Raw genomic sequence first — 20,216 nt, 5'->3', positions numbered from 1 at the left:
TTTAATTGTTTGAATTATGCTTGTTACGTAATTGGCTTCATTCACATGTTAAAACGGCTGGTTCACCAGGTACGCCATTACAGCACACGGGGTTTGCAACTCCAGCATCAAATTCACCAGCTTCAAGTGGCAAGGGCCTCAAAAACAAGAAGGATCCCAGGTTCTCCAACCTTAGGTACGCAACATCTTACATGCACACTGTTAAATTTGGGTATATTATCCATCAGACACGGTTATTTAATTTATCTCATACCTTTAAATAACTTTTTGAATCAACTTAACCAATTTTTTTGTTTTCTCCAGAATATCAATACCTAAACTCCGATCTGCCGTTCTTTCAAATAAATTCTCCAGAGAGATTCGATACAGAGGGATTTTGGAGAGGCCCTGGGGCCGTTACACGTCCCAGGTTTGCGAACCTGGCAAGAACAGCATCTGGCTCGGCACCTTTGACCCTGCTGAAGAGGCCGCAGGTGCCGACGACGCAACAGCACGTGAGTTCCCCGGCCATAAGGCCAAAACCAATTTCCCCAGCCAGAGTAGTATCCTCTACTCCAACACCTTCGATGCCGCCGAGGAATCTGCAAATTCTGCAAATGTTACTCATCCCTATGACAAGGCGACACGTGAGTTCATGAATCTTTACACATCCCTATGACATGGCGACACGTGAGTTCATGAATCTTCAGCGGTATGCTTTTCAAGTGAACTGAGCCATGGCAAAAGATAAGGTGCTGGAGATGATTGTCTCCTGAATCATTAGGAAATGAATCATGGCAAATGTTGTAATGATATATCTCTTAAGGGATAACTACATTACTGAAGCTTAGAGATTAAGCAGTATCATTCATAAACCTAACTACTAGCTGGTATATCAGATCCATACATGATGAAAGTAATGGATTTTCCATGCATCATGAACATTAAATCTTTGGAATTTCCACTGGTGGCTGAATCATGAATTCTCAGCATATCAATTTTGGGACAACAATTCTGATCCAATTTCTATATCAGCAATATATAAGTGAACATAATAAAATCTGGCTAAAGGAGAAGTATCTTATATTCTTATTGCAAGATTTACTTGAGTACATTTCAATAAGAGCGGTGTTACTGCTACTGTTATGCTTTACGAAGGATGAACCTTGCCGGAAGAGAGTCCCTTCCAAGCAGATTTCATGGAAGCAGTGGCTGAATTGAGTGCAGCCTCAATATACTTCTTGGAAGCAATGGTGGCAGCTTTCTCCATCAAATTTCCCGTTTTTCTTGCACTCTCAGCAGTGTTAACTAGGCTCTCCATTTCAGCCTTTGACATGCTCTCAAGCTCCTCTTTGAAGCGCCGGAACTCGTCCATGGCACTTTCCATGACAGAATCAAGGTAGTCCTCAACTTCCTGCATGGAAACCTCAGCCTCTTCAACCTCTTTCTGTTGCTCAAGTTCTGCAGCTGCCCATGCCTTGTATGACTCGATCTCAAACAGCTTCATGAGGTCCTCAATTGTGGATGGATCAAAGCTCTTGTCTTGCAGAGCATGGTCTGAGAACAAGGTGAATTGTGACAGAAGGGCTTCCATCTTTTCTCTCTTTTCTCTTGGTGAGTATGAAATTGTTGAATTTAAGAAGCAGATCTTGTTTCTGTATTTAGTGCAAGAAAAAGTATAAAGGGATAGTATTTTTGGCTTTTATATTTGACGAACTATTTTAAGGGCTATAATAATTTTCCACAAAGTAAATGAATAGTATATATTTAAAAGAATTATAAAAAATTTCTCTTTTTTATTGAGTTTGGCCTCATCAAGGTTGTAGATGAACTAAGCCTCAGTTTAATGTGAAATGGAACCGTTGAAGTTAATTTTTATTTCTGTATGATGAAGATAAGGTTTGATACCTTTGATGGATGGCTCATGTTATTATAAACTGACATTGTAATATGTAATTTGATATATAGGAATAACATTTGTATATTGGTGGCATGCCAAAATTAAATTATATTATATGTTATTAAAAAATGTTTTGTCTTAATATGCTATATTCTATAAAGCTAGATGTCTAGATGTTAAAATCTAACTAGGAACTGCGCACAAGGTATTCATTAAACAAACACTATCCATACAAACCGATTATGATATCTCCCATCAATTTGAACATCATGAAGTGTGATCGGAGTTTTCAACCGATACATTTGCTTAAAATGATTTTTCTGACGAAAGCTAACTACTCTACTCCACATGCACTAAAAAATCTTGCATGATCTGCATTTGTTTTTTTCAAAGAAGATATTATTAGAAGGAAAGACTCTTCTAACTTACACACAAATCAAACTTTATCCATGAACAAGATGTTACAACTTACAATGTTTTTAAGACAGAACATACTAGGAAAATGCAACAGGCACAAGCACAACTTGCTTTTCATTTCTTCATAAAACATTAATGCGAGCCATGAAGAAATATGGCTAAAATGTAAGCTCATTCGAGGGTAGAAATATGTCTTGGTATTGAGCTTTGTGTCTCCACTTCAACTCATTCCACCATCCTTGTTCACCCCTAATGGATCTTAGGTTTGTTTCCTTGTCCTTGCAAAATGGTAAAGATTTCAACAAAGGGCACCTGTATATATTTACTCGCTCTAGAGAGGACCATCTCAATGTCATGTCTGGGGTTACAAATCTGAGTCTTGGCAAGTTAGCTAGCAGCAGCACCTCCAGTTTTGGAAGAACATCCTCACCGACCTCTATGATTGGAATAAGTTCTTCTAATCTAAAGCAGCTGTGAATTTCCAGTTTCTGAAGCTCTGAGAGATATTGAATAGCCCCATTGCAAAAAATGGTTATTAAAAACGGGCAATTCTTCAATGTCAAAACCTTTAATTTGGAAAGGGATCCAGGATTCAGAGGACCTCGAAACACACAATTCAATTCAAGCAATTTGTTTAACAGCAATTGCTCTAGATTTGGCAGGCTGATTTCATCTCTAGAACCATTCGCATTACCTCCTATAAGGGTATGAATTTCATTGCATTCCTCGAGTGAAAGACCGCGAATTTGCTCCAAGTTTTCTTTTCCAAGGTCTGATATTTCTTTAATTTCCTTGAAGTGTACCAATTCAACTGCATGGGTTTGAGGAAGTATCTCACTTATTGAAAAAGTATTCTCATGCTTGCTATTGTCATACCTTATGTATTTGGAAATCCTATACTCAAAAGACTCTAGAATTTGTGGCCGTTTTGAGTTTGGACATCCGACAAAGAATTGGAACGAAGTAAATTGCCTTCCAGATCTCCTTCTTAGAAACCTGTCAAGAATGTTGGAAGAGGGAAAGCTGCACTGAAGGTTGGTTAGATGTTCCAAAGAAGTCAACATCGCCATCACATTTTCTGCATTACTGCACCAGTCCTCAAAGGAAACTACTTCGATGACCAATTCTTCTAATCTTGTGAGCCTTAAAATTGCACAAGGATCAAGATCACCTGTTTGATCCATATTTTGATCACCACTTCTGATGTATGGGACTCGCAGGCATCTTAAATTGATCAAGTACCCAATAAGAGATGGGATGAAGCTTATCTGGGTACCCCGAATGTCGAGGAACTCAAGAAGCTCAAGTGTTCGAATAGCAGGATGTAACTCCCTTAGATGCTTACAGTGATTAAGATACAGCCCTTTAAGACCTGTTAACTTTGACATCGATGATGGTAACCACCCAATTCCAGTGCCATACAAGTCCAACACAAGAAGACTTCTCATGTGTTTCTTGAAAAACAGTTGTGGGATCGTAGACAAGTCTGGATTCTTTTGCAGCAATAGCATCAAAAGCATGCTACAATCTTGGTTTGTTGGCAAATTTTTCAGATTAGTGTCTATCATTGATACCCATCTAGCCTTCTCCCATGATAATGATTCTTGGGCATCACCAAGTTTCTCTCTAGTTTGGACATAAGAACTACATTCAGGGTGCTTAGATGATATATGCAAAGCAAGTTGTTGCATACAATCATTCATGGAAACATATATCATCTGTTTTCCTCTATCCAGAAGAGAGACATCAGTAAGATGTTCCAATATTGCCTGACCACGATCCCGTGCCTTTTGGTATTTCCTTGTGTTGTTAACATCACCAAGGAAGTTCTGAGCAGCCCAACACTCCACCAAATAGTCAGTATAAACCTTGCAATTGGCAGGGTACAATGAAGCATACAGAAAGCATTTCTGTTTGTTTTCATCTTTCAATTCATCATAACAGAACGTCAAGAATGAGTACAACTCACTCACGCCTTCATTCTCATAATCCGGCCATCGTTCTTCAAGATCTTCCAGTCCTACCCTCCAGCTGGAAGCACTCTTTTTCAATCTGAAAGAGCGTGCTATCTTTTGTATCAGAAGGGGAAGACAAGAGCACTTGTCACATACACGCCGAGCTATCTCTGGAATGTCCGGGAGATCAATCACAGGACCTACAGTGTTACAGAACATCTTCCATGCCTCATCCCGGGATAACAGGCCTACCTCAATCATCCTTTCTGCTCCATTCAAGGTACAAACTTGGCGATGTTGAGCAGTTATTATCACCTTACTGTGATTGTCATTACATGGTATACCCAGCTGACTCAAGTTGATCTCATCCGCTGTCCCATCCAAAATCAGCAAATACTTCTTAGTTTGCAGCTCCTCATGTATTATTCTCGCAACTTCCTCGGGATCGTTGATGACTTCAGTATCCACCCTCAATCGCTTTGCTATTTTACATTGAAGCTCGTGATCTGTGTGATCAGCTGAGAGTCTAATAAAGATTACTATATCAAAGATCTCTGCAACAACATCATGGTTATTTAGGTTCTGCATCAGTGCTGTCTTCCCCACGCCCTTCATTCCAGCCACTCCAATGGTTTGTATTTTGCTGCTTTTTAGCAGATCTACAATATTTTCGAGTGCACTTTGGAGAGTCTTATACCCCATGATTTCAGGAGCATAAAAAACTTTTAAGATTCGATCCGGTGGTTTATCAACTGTACAATCCACAGAATTTCCCTTCTCTACGAGTTGTTGAACGTCTTTAAGTCTTTTCTCAATCTCTGGGGATAGAGTTGGATGCTTCCAAGACCAAGTTGAAGTTTCATATTTGGCAATCAAATGACGAGTTTCAGCAGCTACCTCAAACACCTTTGCAGACCATAAGCGATAAGCACTTGAGGTATCTTTGTGTCTGTTTCCCTGAACTTCCTTCTCTTTATCTTCTTTCAATGCAAGTAGTCCTTGCAGTTCTTGCTTCAGAAGTTCAAAGTTCTCTCCCGAATTTCTTACAGATACCAACCTGCTTGCTAGGGCTTCTCCTCCAACCTGCTTTGCTACCTCTGTTGCCAAATCTCCGAGATTGGAAGCAATGTTTCCGAAACCAGCCATGATGATTAAATGCCTGAATCAGATGGTACAAAAACATATGTTAAGCACACAGCATTAGAACATGAATTATCGTGGGATTGTGAAAGAAATGAAACAAAGCACAAAACTCATGATACTTAATTCATTTCATAGAGTATATTATTAATTTAGTTTCATATTAGATATATAACGGTTCACGAGCATTGCCTAACCGCTTAGAGTATGATTCTTATTGCCACAAAAAGAAAAAGTAAAAAAAAGCCTATTTGCCCTTCAAACTCAAAACAGACTCTTGATATGAATTGTTGTGCACTCACAGTGTGATTCAATCAAAGTGAGCAGTTAAGGTTAAATTTTTTGAAAACTTTTAAGTCAGTAAATTTTGACGGTTGATTTTAATTATATGTAGGTGAATTATATGGTAAAGATGTAAAAGTTTACAGATTTTTTCTTTAATAGAATGAAAGAGAGATAGATAAATGTAGGATCCACATTTTGAATAATAATAAAATAATAAAAAACATCTATAAAAAAAATTTAAATTATCTCTCTATACCACTTCAATCTATACACTAGAGTATCCCTTATATATAATATATATAATTTTTATAATTAAAATTAATAGTTAAAAATTACTGAACTACTAATGTATCAGCACTCTTGAAAGTTTTTCAAATTTTTTCATATTTACCTGACAAATACGTTTTAGCAAGAAAAATGATAAGTAGCTATTCGATTCATAGGGGAATACACCTTGTTTAGAATGAATAAAGCTAAAACCCGTGGCAGGGATGGGTTAAATTTATGATTGCATATGGAGGACTTACAGAATGAGTTTGCCACGTTGACGTAGTCACTACTATTCAAGGAGTGAGGCTTGGTCGAGATCTAGATTCCAGGTGCAGGTTTTGGTCCATTGTTACTGACAAAACAGAAACCAGAAGAAGAAAGTGGCGGAATCAAGTCAACTCAACTTTACCAGGCAGCTTCCGAGAAATATCATTGAAGCTTCGCATGTTAGTATTTCTCCATGACCTCTAGTCTATTTATAATATATTAAAACATGAAAGTAGTGTTCTAATGCGGTTTTAATACTCTAACTTTTTAAGAGTAAATTACTAATTCAGTTGTTGTCTATTTTTTACAATGATAGTATTACCTTTTAAAATGAAAACGATCCACTTTTATTTTTATCTTTTATTTTCATGATATAAAATAGTTTCTGTGAGTGTTTTTCTGTCAACTCTAAATAAAAAATACTGACATGTCAAGTTCAATAAAAAAATTTTAAATTCAAATTGATTAGAAATTTATTTGTTCTTATTCTTTAAATAATATCCTTTTTAAATTTTTTATTCATTATATTAATATTCTTTTTTAATAAAAATAATTAAATATATAGTATAATAAGTAGAAACTAATTAATAAATTATTCAAATTTAAAAATATATTTTATTATAAAACTAAATAAATAATTTTTAAATATAAATTTTATATATATACAAATAATAAATATTAAAATTCGGTTAATACATTCGTTAATACATCAATAATAATAATCTTATGATATACTATTAGTATTATGATCTAAATAATTTTCACAATAAAATAAATACTAATGAACACCTTTTTTGATATATAGTAAAAAAATTTTGAGAAATAACAAATTTAATTTTTTTTATCTCTTTAAATTAAATTAATAATTTTATTTGATATTTTTGCACTAAAATACACTATGAGTAAGTTATTGATATTTTAGTTGCCCACGGTATCCCCAAATGGGTTGTTGCATGCACAAGGCGGGATTCGAACTCCCGACACTTTCTTAAGCGAACGAGTGAGTTGATCACTCGACCAACCCAAATTAGTTATATATATATATATATATTTCATTTAGTATTAGTAGCATATTCATAATGTATTTTAGTGCAAAGATTAAAGATATCAAATAGAATTATTAATTTATTTTAAAATGAGAAAAAAATAAATTTGTTATTACTCAAAAAAATTTTACTATATATCAAATAATGTGTTTATTAGTTTTTATTTTATTGTGAAAATTAACTAGATCATAATATTAAATTATTAATAGTATATCATAGAGTTATTATTATTAATGTATTAACCGTGTTTTAATATTTATTATTTATATATTTAAAAATTATATTTGAGAATTATTTATATAGTTTCATAATAAATGATATTTTTAAATTTAAATAATTTATTAATTAGTTTGTACTTATTATACTATATATTCAATAATTTATTAAAAAAATATTAATATAATGAATAAAAAATAATTAAAAATATTATTTAAAGAAGAAGGACAAATAAATCCCTAATTAATTTGAATTTAAAGACAATTAAGTTCATGTCTATTTTTAAACCTGATACGTGAGTATTTTTCGCTTAGAGTTGACAAAGAAACACCCACAGAAACTACTTTGTGTTATGGAAGTAGAGGACATGGATTGAAATAAATTGTTTTTATCTTAAAAAGTTGTGTTATCATTCTAAAAAATAGACAAGAACCGAGTTGATAGTTCACTCAACTTTTTAATATTATGCCATGTTAACATAAATAATTAATTGATATAATTTACTTATTACTTATTTAATGTTATTATTTTTTTAATTTTTTTAATTAAATTACTTTTAATTATTTTATTTCTACTTTTTATGTGCGTACTTATTATTATAGTTTAGATTTTTTTTTCGCTTTCATTTTATGATATTTATTTTTCTTTAAATTATTCTATAATTTACATATTGTTTTAACATTTTTATATAAAATACTATATGTCTTTAATGTTAATATTATTTTTTATTAGGTATAAATATAATTTATATTTTTTTATATTCACTCTTTCTTATAATTATTATATAGCATTAAACTTAAGATTCTTCTTCATTTTCTTCTCACTCTTATGTTATTTATTTTTCTTTAAATTACTCAATACTTTTTATATTCTCTTACTCTTTACTTTTATACAAGATACTATATAGTTTCAATGTTGATATTATTTTTCTTTAATAAGTATAAATTGAATAATAAAATATAATTCATCTTCTTTTTTCATACTTACTTTTTTTATATTTTCTATATAAATCAATATTTACTTCACACATCTTTATCTTTTCTTTTCACATAATATTATGCCACCACTTTTTTTTTCTCTATTCTTACTAATATTTTATACAAATATATAATTGTATTCATTAGTTATCTCATTTATGTATCATTTTTTTCTTTCAACAATTTATAATTTTTAATATCATTTAGTTGTGATATGTTAAAAATATATGATACTATTATGAGTCATGAAAAATAAAATTAAAAAATTGAATGTTAATTTTAATTATATATCATGTCCTTTACATTTTTTTATTTTTTTATTTTAGCCTAATTATATTCATTAGTTATATCATTTATATATCAATTTTTTTAAATTATTTATATTTTTTAATATCATTTAATTATAATATTATTGAAAATACATAGTATTATAAAAGATAAATTAAAAAATTTGTTTACTACTTATCTAATTGAATTACTTTTTAATCCTTTTATTTCTAACGAAATTATTTTTAAATCTTTTATTTTTCTTTCTCATGTACCTTATTATTATAGTTTAAAAATCTTTTTTATTTTCTTTTTCACTCTCATGATATTTATTTTTCTTTAGGTTATCCTATAATTTTTATATTCTCTAACTTTTTACTTTTGTATGAGATAATATATGCCTTTAATATTAATATTATTTTTCTTTATTAGGTATAAACATAATTCACCATCTTTCATGTTCACTCTTTCTTATGATTATTATATAGAATTATAACTTAGAATTCTTCGGTTTTCTTTTTCTTTTTACTTTATGTCATTTATTTTTCTTTAGGTTGCTCTATTTGTTTATATTGTCTTACTCTTTACTTTTATATAAAATACTAGATAATTTTAATGTTAATATTGTTTCTCTTTAATATATATAAATTAAGTAATAAACATAATTCATCTTCTTTTTTCGTACTTACTAATTTTTATGTCACGTATTCTTGTTCCTCGATTCTTACTAATATTTGACATAAGTATTTGAAGAATTCGGTTGATAATCACAACTTTTTTTTAGTTTGCTAAATATATGTATTAAGTAATAAATTTCCAAAACATTATATATGTACAATGTTTTAGGGTTTTTTTATTTTTTGTCTAATTAAATTCATTAGTTATATCATATATCATTTGTTTTTCTTTCAACAATTTATATTTTTTAATATCTTTTAGTTGTAATATATTAAAAATATATAGTACTATCGTGAGTTATAAAAATAAATTAAAAAATTAAATCAATTATATATCATACTCTTTATGAAATTTTTTAATTTTTTTTATTTTTAGTCTAATTATATTCATTAATTATCATTCATGTATCATTTTTTTTAATTATTTATATTTTTTAATATTATTTAGTTATAATATTATTGGAAATACATAATATTATTGTGAATCATGAAAAATAAAATTAGAAAATTAAATATTAATTTTGACTATTGAAATATTATATTTAAAATTATATTTCATATAATAGTTTTATATTTATTCTGTAATCTTAATGTATATATAGTTATATACTATATACATTTTATTTTCAAACAAGAGGCGGGTCGAAAATTTTTTATTTTAAACAATATTTTATAGTCTTATAGGTTAAAAATTAATTTGTCATAGATCGAAATGGGCAATTTACATAAATAAAATAAATGAAAGAAAATATTACGCAAATACAACAATTCGAAAAACCAGACGCAAATGCAATAAACCTAATTATATGTAATCCGCGACATCCTAATGCGGTTTCTAATTACACGTAATCTGCTAGACCTTGTCGTGGATTACGTTCAGAAGCTGAAACATATAAACTGCTACACCCTGTAGCGGTTTATGAAGAGATAGGCCCAAAGTGTATTCTGCAAAACCCTGTAGCAGATTATGAAAGGCGTAACACAATGGTACAAATTTATGAATACCAGCATAACAGTAAGAAACCATGATGCAAAATATATGAAGGCATACAAATATAAAGTCGTAAGTAATAAGTCATAACTGTCATACAAATATATGAAGCCATACAAAATATAATAACTACAAGGCACTAACACTAACACCAAAAAACGTAAATCGTTACACGAGAAAACAAAATTCAAAAACTAAAAGCATAAACACTACAAGTCCTACAAACCACCAGCTATGGTGGAGGCTCTTTCGGGGCAAGATCTATGCGTGTGCCCAAGCTGTCTGCAGAGGCCGCATCGCTTCGATCGGTTAAGGTCAGCCTCATTCATGTTGTTTCGGATTCTGGTAGACCTCGGTCGCCCATCATGACAACGCCTCAAGTTAGGATCCAGAATTATATAGTCGGACCATCATAAGGTGGCCAAAGTCCCTCTGAAATTGGTGGCACAAAACCCATCTGGTACACCCTGAACACCTTATGCATGGTGTAGCCTCATCGACATAGACATGGACGGATCTAGAGAGGACGAGTGGTGGCCTCGACCCCCCAAAATTTTTAGAAACTATATTTATATATGAGATATGTATTTAAAAAAATAAAAAATATTATATAATTTAGTATTTTTATATGTATTATTTTTTATTATGTAATAGATTTATGTCTTGATTATTTAATTCACTAATATTTTTCACTTAACTAATTTAATATCATATCCTCAAGTCTTTGTAACTTTCAAATTAGTTTTTATATAATAATCTCTATATTTATTTTAAAAAAAAAAAAAAAAAACCTAAAAAAACAAGAAAAGAAAAAAAGGGATCCACAAGCGTATAACATTTAACTCTTATTATATATGTTATGTATTGCCGCGTTTGTTTTGCTGACATGTCCATCACTTAATGGACATATGGACATGGTACTTAGTACGTATCTCTCGTTTAGTTTATCAGACACAAATTTTTTATGAATATGGTGATACATAAGAGCATATAAAATATATGTCTTTTATATTTTTCTTTTAATCTGAGACCAGAAACGAATTTAGAGAGAGAGGTGAGTAGTAGTCTCGGCTCTCCAAAATTTTAAGAATCTATATTTATATATGAAATATATATTTAAAAAATAAAAAAAATTATAATAATTTAATAATTTTATATGTATTATTTTTTATTATGTGATAGATTTATGTCTTAATTGTTTAATTTACTAATATTTTTCACTTAACTAATTTAATATCATATCCTCAAGTCTTTGTAACTTTCAAATTAGTTTTCATATAATAATCTCTATATTTATTTAAAAAAATCATTTATTTATTTTATATTAACATATTAAAATTTATATTATTATATTAATAATAACTTACGTAGTTATAAAAAATACTTATTTTTCTTTTAAATTTACGTTGTTGAAAGAAAAATTTTTATAAAAATATCTTATATCTTGTATTCTATAAAGGTATTGTATCTTTTAAATAATTAATAATTTATCATTTATTTTCAAATTTTTAAAAAATTTTAAAAGAATTAATTTTAATTAATAAGATATGTGATTATTTCTAACTAAACACACTATAAATTATTGGTACTTTAGAATTTTATAATGTACTATTGATATTGTTATATTTTTTTATGTAACTATCATATTAAAAATAAAATTGTGAAAAAAAATTTATAATTATATATATATATATATTTATTTGATAAATTTTTTGAAAAACTAACTCTAATAACTATATGTTAATTATTTTTATGGAATGAAAAAAATTTATCTAAAATTCGGCCCCTTCATACTAAACTTTATGGATCCGTCCCTGACACATAGATAGACCAATCAAGTCGTGGCTGGGGACAACATGCAATTGCATTGCAACATAGATAATGGAGAGGCTGAAAATATCCACAGTCGCATGTACGATCCTGAAGGAAAACTCGGTACGTCCCAAGTGAAAAGCTCCCGGTCAGTGTCGTCTCGGCAACGGTATACTCAGACTGGTGTCTATCGAATAGGGTGACAGTGAAGCACCTGGAGTCTCTCAAGTTGCGCTCCATCGCCTTCATAAAAGACTGGCAAAACTTGGTACCGCTGGCCAACTGAGCTTCTGCCGTTTGACCACGAATCACAAACAACTCTGCTAGCCGACCGTATGTGGACTTCACCAGGGTGGTAACCGAAAGATTCCGTGTACCCTTCAGAACAGAATTAACACACTCAGATATATTGGTCGTCATGTGACCGAATCGTCTACCACCATCCTGGTGCTGAGTCCACTTATCGTAGTCTATTATGTTCGCCCAATCATACATTGCCAGATTCTCAATTCGCATTATATCAAACCAATAGTGAAACTCTGCCTCAGTCTTCGCATAAGCAGCGTTCACAAACAAACGCTTTGCATCCGTGTCCTTGAAATTGAGTGCGAAATTAGCTGCAACATGCCGAATACAAAATTCTCGGTACGCATCAGGGGGTAACCACCCACTGTTAGGTGACTCTAGTGCAGCCTTGATCCGTTGTGCCTATCCGAGATGACCATTATCCCCTGTTGCAGAGTCACATGTTACCGCAGGTTGGTCAGGAAGAAAGACCACGACTCGACATTTTTTCCCTCCACGAGACTGAAAGCAATAGGCAAGATGTTGGAGTTTCCATCTTAGGCGATGACTAGGACCAAAGTCCCGCCATACTTGCCATACAGATGAGTATCGTCTATGCTGACCAATGGCTTGCAATGTCGGAAGGCTTCAACACAAGGAGGAAATGTCCAGAAAAGACGATGAAAATACACGGTGGAGTCGTCAATGTCATCATCGACTCGAACCGGAGACGTCTTCAGCAAGACAACGGTCCCCTCCATGGTAGACTGCACTCCAAGGATCCAACGAGGTTAGCTTGGCATAAGACTCTTCCCAGTCCCCGTATATCTGTGCTACTGCCTTCTGTTTTGCCAACCACGTCTTCCTGTAAATTGGCCTGAACCCATAAGTTGCTTCGGTAGTTTCTTACAACACCTTTATCGATACCGTCGCATTGGCTCGAACCAGAGGAAAGATTTTCACACAGATCACGTGATAATCAAGCTGTCGGTGGTCGTTTGGTATCGATGTAGCCTAGCATGTGTGTGGTCCGTTGTACCGTCGAACCTCCCAGGTGCCCTTTCGCGCTCGAAAGCTGATGCAAATCATCCATGTGCAACCTTTGCCGAACTCCTTACATCTCCCATGTTACTTAAGATGATTCGACTCTATCACTCTGTACTCAACACCACGGAAAATTCTGTAATCTTTTACACTAAGAATAACTTCCTCCTTACTTTGAAAAGATTGGCCAACTTGAAATTCAACTACATAATTTTCCTCGTGCAAACCTTGACCCCCAAAGGTTGGAACTGACTCCGGCGCTTGGCTGACGGCTTCCAGGTTCAGGGTAGAAAAGTGTGCAAGTTGCTCATGTGTGCCGGCACTTGACAGTGGTTGACATGTTGCTGGGTTTGTCGGAATATCATCATCGCTGTCCCCTCCAATGTCAGCAGACTCTTCATCCGAATCATCCTCTAGCATCGCATTTTCAACCCGATCCGGTTCTCCCTCACGTCCAACATCTGGATATGGACGGGCTGAGGTGAATACCCCAACTGGACCAGCTGGCCGATATTCCAACAAACACTCAGGTGCAACAACGGGCATCGAGGTAGAGGCACCTCCCATCGTGGTCGACTGAGGGTTTGGCGCCGATGCCCCATAACTATCGATGCCATGTTCCAACTTCGCAAACAACTCGTGTATCCTCACTTCCGAGAAACTTCGGCGACAATGAAACAACACCTGCATATCTTCATCTGATCGTAACACGAATGTTTCATATTGCATGCCACAACCGCAATACGAATCTTGTAGAACAACTTCTTCACCCACTTTGTGTCACACGCGCCCAACTTCTACAATATACTGGTCTTCAGATCTAACAGTGTATTAGATGACCTGATAAAAACACTCGATGGTTCTCTATTGGTAAACTTCACACCGTGACTCTTATTCTTTTTAATTTTTCCAGAAGAGTGCACTAACACCAAAAAGCTCTCCTCACTCTCCATTCTTAAGTTATGAATTAATAAAAATGACACTCTACACAACTTGTTGGGTATATATAGGCATCTTCCAAGCAGCCACGCCCTTCATAATCTGCTACAGGGTCTCGCGGAATACACTCTAGGCCTATCTCTTCATAAACTGCTACAGGGTGTAGCAGTTTATGTGTTTCAGTCTCTGAACATAATCCACGACAGGGTCTAGCAGATTATGTGTAATTAGAAACCACGTTAGAGTGTCGCGGATTACATATAATGAGGTTTGTTGCATTTGCGTTTGCTTTTTCGGATTGTTGTATTTGCGTAACACTTTTTCTCATTTATTTTATGGAAAAGTATAAGAAAACAATTCAAATTAGCTAACTTTTTAAACAACTCTAAGTAATAATTATTAATTTAAATTTTTTAAAAATAAAATCTGATTAATCAACATTCATTGCCATTTTAAATTATAAGGATTACTAAAAAGATAAAATACAGGCATACCTGTCCTGTTGAAACAATGACATGATTCTTCATTAATTCAAGAGAAACAGGACATCGAAAATCATTAAGATAACAGGCGTCTGATGATTCCTTTCATTTGTGACTTATTTTTTGGATTTTGAAGAATGACTCTTTCCTCCTACAGTATCATACACAACTAGATTTTCAATTTGAACATAATTTTTTATCTCCTTCAATAGCATGGACATCTTCTGAACTGAGCAAGAACTAGCTCAACCTTGATTCATAGATAGAATTAAACAACATGAGCAAATAATGGCATTGATTGAGTTGAGTAATGAGTAAAATCACCATGATGCAAATATATACCAACCTGCTCTTTAACTTCATCATTTTTGTGCATTAATATAAAATCAATTATACCATATATGATGATATTATTTTAATCAGAAGGCTCTCGAACCTTTATTTTAATGTTTTACTAATTATTATTATTTTATGGATTTAGATCCTCTAAAGTTTAAATTTTACTTTAGAGAATAAAGTGTAATCTTCTATCCTTGAATAATTTCTCTTTCATATTTATTCTTGGTCTCACCTATAAAATCAATGGTAAGAGATCACATTTTCTTCTCTAAAGTGAAATTCAAACTTTAAGGATCCAAATCCTTATTTTATATAGTCAAAGCTTCACACTACCTTAATTTCGAAGAACTTAGTCATAATTTGGTCCCTCTCAAAACTTGCAAAAGATTAAACCTCTCTCTGAAAATTGAGAGTTAAGCCTCAAAGTAGTCCCTGAAATTGCACTCGAACCTCAAAGTAATTCCTGAAGTTAAAAATTACTCAAATTCGTCCCTAAACTTGTACTCTGGGACTCATAATAGTCCCTCAAGTATTTTCCGTTCATCGAAACTTTGAAACGACGTCAAAGAACGCCTAGTGCCTTCCCCATCTCCAACCCCTTTCCCTCTCCCAACCTTTCCCTTTCCCTTTCCCTTCTCCATCCCCAACCATTCCATTTCTCTCCTCCAACCCTTCCCCTTCCCTTTTTCTTTTGCTTTTCCAATGCCCTTTTCTTTCTCCTTCCTCTTCTCCTCCTCCAACCTAAGATTCTTTCCTTTCCCTTTCTCCTTTCTCATCTGATGCCTTCCCTTTTTCCAACCATACTTTCACACTCACAAGCGCTCTCCTCAACCTTCACTGCCGTTGCCTTTCGCCGGCTTCCGTTTCACTGCCGCCGCTGCTCGCCAGCCTCCATCTCCACTTGGTCTCCCTCGTCTCTCTTCTGGCACGGTTCTTTCTCTTAGCCATGGTAATTTCTTTTTCTTTAATTTGTTTAGTTATTCAATCATTGTTCTTTAATGTTCTGGGTGATTGTTGTTGTTGATCCTATTTTAATATAATAACAATAGTTAATTTTAGTTGTTTTCTATTCTGTAATTATTATTGATTTTTTTATTGTTGCAATTTTTTATGCTTGTTTCTGTTTAAGTTGATTGATACTTGCTATTTAAGTTGATTATTCTTTTCTGATTAATGCTGATTTTTTCGTGATATTTTGTGGTGTTGGTTTTTATTTCTGTGACTTTTTGAAAAAGAAGAAGAAGAACAGAGATAAAGTAGAAGAAGAACAACAGGAAGGGGATTATTATTTTTTTCTAATATAAAACGACGACGTACGCTTCTTTTTTCTTTTTTGTTTTTTTTTTTCAAAGCGATGTCGCTTTTTTTTGTTTTTTTTGTTCAAAACGACGTCGTTTTAAGATTCCGATGAATGGAAAATACTTGAGGGACTATTATGAGTCCCGGAGTACAAGTTCGGGGAAGAATTTGAGTAATTTTTAACTTCAGGGATTACTTTGAGGCTCGAGTGCAAGTTCAGGGACAAAAATTGATGGATTATTTGGGAAAAAAATAAATTGAATTAAAGGGGAGATTAGAATAACTAACCATGAAAATCTTACTGCAATCAGCAGCGAAGGTAAGGAAATCCTTGGCGGCTTGAAGAGTGTCCCTTAAGTGAAGCGTGGCTTTGAAAGTGTTGCGAGCGATAAGAGCATGATTCAAGTCTCAACAACAATTATAGTTTAAAAAAGAAATTAATACCTAGAACTAGATGCTAGAGCAGAGCAGATCAGCAGCAAGAAGGGGAGACGGGGATAGGGCACGACCAAAGGACTGACGCGGTGGAATAGACCTGGCGCCGGTGGACAATGGCTGCGCGACAGAGGCAGGAGGCGAGGCGAGGCCGACTATGGTGGATTGGTGGTTTCAAAGCTCAAGCATGGTTGCACGATGGAGGGGAACCACGTTGCGACGATGGCTTTGAAGCTCCAAGCTGCGACGACAGCGGTGGCTTGCCGGTGGCTGGAGGGAAGTGAGGGGGGAGCTCAATGATGATGAGAGGAAGGGTGATGGCCTGATGGGAGTGCTGCGCGTGTTTGCCATTTTGGAGAGTTAGGGTTGGGACGTTGGGTAATTGGATAGGTTCCTCAACCCAAACGGTGGCGTTTTGGTGAAATTCAAAAAACCGGCCGGATTACGGTTCGGTTCAATCGATCGGTTTTCGGTCGGTTCGACGGGTCAATGACGATTTTTTAAATCTCCGATTTTGACATCTATTCGAACCGTTTTTTCCATCGGTTCGCGGTTCAACCGGTTCGACCGGCTGGTTCGAACCGGCTTTCAGAACATAGTTAAAACAAAACCCCAAATCCAGTATCAATTCCCTCCCAATCGTGATTCCTTTCCTTGATGGCTGTCTCCACAGTGCGCCGCGCACATCGCCGCTCTCCCGTTGCACACACGCTGCTCCCCTGTTGCATCCTCGCGGCTCGCATCCCCAAGACCAAGCCCTCGTCTACGCCCGCCGCGGCCTCCACCCCAACGATCCTCTGCGCAGCGCTGGTTCCCTCCGCAACCAATTTCCGTCGCCGCAACTCGCGCTTTGCATGAGCTATTTCCTCCTCCGCAGGACCACCGCAGCTCCCTCTCTCTCGTTTCCACCTTCTCATTAATTATCGATTTGGCCCTACAAAATAAATGGTTGGTCTTGATTGGTATTGCCCCTGGTTCCTGAGGTATGTCTATGGTACCTTGCATGTGTTATAATAAGTAGGCAACTTGGTTAATTACAGTCAAACTAATTATCAATTTGATCCCAGGCATTTGAATATTTTATATTCTATTTCAGCTGCTATTAAAGGAAAAATCATTCTATTTGTCCCCTTGCCATATATTAAAAGGTCTTATTTCTCAGACTTCATCATTAGGAGTGCCTGAACTTTATTAGGTGCAGCTGACGCTAGTGAATTAGATATGCTAAGATGATTATTGATGATTGCTACTAGGACATGTACTTTTTATATTTTGGTTGATCTATATACATTTTGTATACTATTGGAGATAGCATAAAAATAGCTTGCTTTAGAATTTTCATACTTGTGCTATGATGTTGGAGAAGCATGAACAAGACTGCAAGAGTAATAGAATCCCCTTAGAAATTGTGTGCTTGCCTAGAACAATTTTTGGGTAAAGAAATGCTGTTCATTAATGAATTTACTATTTGCTTCTGAAGGGGCTAATGGCAAGTACTATTGGGGATTGTTCTGCTGGACTTTTTTCTTTTCTTTTTTTTTTTGACAGTAAAAGATGCAAATTTCTTATTGATAAATTTTTGGGAATTGCTTCAAAATTCCACAATTTAGGTATGATAAGCACATGATGTTTTTTGTTTTTTTTTTTGTTTTTGTTTTAATTGAAAAAGAAAACTCGATTATAAGTGTAGATCTTCGTGAATATAAATTAGAACTAAATTAACTATTAAGATTCATTGCTTTTACTGTGTAGCTGAAGCAAAAAGTGCATAAGCTGCTTAGCCTGCAGATGCTGAGGATAAAAGATACAACAGAACAACCAAGAGAAAGGAAAGGTGCCACTCAAAGCGTAATGCCAAATTTGTGAAGAAACTTATAGCTAAAAATAAGGGAAGTTGAAGTCTTCATAAAGCCAGTAAATCCTTGTAAATTAAGTTAGGCACCATCTACGTCATACCTCCATACTCAAAAACCAGCAAAAGCTTGATTACAGCAGTGTTGATGTGAACGTGGTTTCTAAAATTTTCAGATATTCCTTTTGTGTTATAGCAGATGATTTTCAGTCCTTTTGCATATTTTGATGTATTTGTAGCACTGTCCCAGTTCCACTAGCTAAAATATTGGATTATGTTAATATGTAAGGCATGGAACACATGATTTGGCCTTCACTTTTATGTTCAAGAGATCTTTGTTGCTTTAATATGTTACTTGTATTTATTTTTTTATTGTAGACATGATTCAATTGATATTGAATACAAGTATCACAGCTTAATGTCACGGCCTTGGACACACTCCAACGCTACCGTGCCGGCACTCGGACTTACTCAACCTCTTGAGCTAAGACCAAGTCAGCCTAACCCTCAATACTTAGCAAGAAAGCTAAGAATACAAGAGAACACAAGAGAAAGGAAGCTTTGGTGGAAGAACACTTTATTGCTCAAGTGTGGTTACAAATGATTCACACACACCCAAACTCTAACTCTTACCCCTATTTATAGCCATCCACCTCCTCAATGGATGGTTAGGATTAAATCTATCAACGGTCCAGATTAATCATCCAGAACCTTCTTTACAAATATCTATCCTACCACAACTCTCTAAATGTTTCTAGATTATTCCATACCACTCTTTATACTTCTATATACATCTACACTCTTCTAGAATATTCCATGATCTTCTAAAGTCTTCTAGAACCTTCTCGGGTATTCTGAGACCTTCTAGAACATTCTAGAATGTTCCAGAACCATCTAGAGTATTCTCAAACACTCCAGAAAACTATACAAACACTGTTAAATATAACCTTCTAAAAATTTACCGTGACAACTCGCTCTAAATTAACCAATTAGCCATAACTACTCCTGTCTTCCTGATTAAAAACAGAAGCTGAAAACGACTGTACCTACAATACACGTGTTATTATAGTAATTGCTAAAAAAAATATATATATACAAACTTACCCCTTTATCTTGTAATTCATCATATAAATATACAATGTTTAATATTGTTGACAATAATAATAATAACAATAATAATAATAATAATAATAATAATATGTGGAACTTTGTTTAATTATTCATATACTTAATTTAATTGTATTTTTCTATTAATACGTTAAATATTTTTAATAGTATTTTTGATAATTTAGTTTTCATGTTAGTACATATATTAAAATGGCTTAAAAACTAAAAAATAGGT

General features: G+C 33.8%; 3 protein-coding genes across 7 annotated transcripts in view; 1 reads left to right on the top strand and 2 right to left on the bottom strand.

Annotated features, from left to right (window-relative positions):
• Nucleotides 1-20,216, top strand: part of LOC107468800 (disease resistance protein RPS2) — a 36,443-nt gene that overhangs the window by 5,114 nt on the left and 11,113 nt on the right. For 2 of the 5 annotated variants that reach the window (XM_052255069.1, XM_052255071.1), the window contains exons 3-4: nt 70-175; nt 304-1,171. The exons of the other annotated variants lie outside the window; for them this stretch is intronic. In XM_052255069.1, coding sequence (XP_052111029.1) covers nt 70-175; nt 304-658 — 461 coding nt within the window. In that variant the 3' untranslated portion in view covers nt 659-1,171. Of the gene's footprint in view, nt 1-69; nt 176-303; nt 1,172-20,216 lie in introns of those variants that run through there. 5 annotated transcript variants of the gene reach the window in all.
• On the bottom strand, nt 1,042-1,581 carry LOC107468825 (uncharacterized). Its single transcript, XM_016088201.3, has one exon. The coding sequence runs from the start codon at nt 1,571-1,573 to the stop codon at nt 1,130-1,132; it is 444 nt and encodes a 147-aa protein (XP_015943687.1). The 5' UTR covers nt 1,574-1,581; the 3' UTR covers nt 1,042-1,129.
• LOC107468814 (probable disease resistance protein At4g27220) overlaps nt 2,054-20,216 on the bottom strand; it is a 24,305-nt gene continuing 6,142 nt past the window's right edge. The window contains exons 2-4 of the mRNA XM_016088183.3: nt 14,962-15,100; nt 6,204-6,298; nt 2,054-5,410 (exon numbers count right to left, since the gene is read on the bottom strand). Of these exons, the coding sequence (XP_015943669.1) occupies nt 2,455-5,397 (2,943 nt within the window). The 5' untranslated portion in view covers nt 5,398-5,410; nt 6,204-6,298; nt 14,962-15,100 and the 3' untranslated portion in view covers nt 2,054-2,454. The remainder of the gene's footprint in view (nt 5,411-6,203; nt 6,299-14,961; nt 15,101-20,216) is intronic.

The sequence above is a fragment of the Arachis duranensis genome, chromosome 10 (assembly GCF_000817695.3).
Source record: "Arachis duranensis cultivar V14167 chromosome 10, aradu.V14167.gnm2.J7QH, whole genome shotgun sequence".
NCBI classification, from domain to species: domain Eukaryota; kingdom Viridiplantae; phylum Streptophyta; class Magnoliopsida; order Fabales; family Fabaceae; genus Arachis; species Arachis duranensis.
The sequence above is the reverse complement of the archived record's forward strand: the minus strand, read 5'-3'. Positions and strand labels throughout refer to the sequence as shown.

Bases quoted from the DNA above. Each gene is read 5' to 3' on its own strand.
- LOC107468825 (XM_016088201.3), bottom strand. From the start codon at position 1,573: ATGGAAGCCCTTCTGTCACAATTCACCTTGTTCTCAGACCATGCTCTG.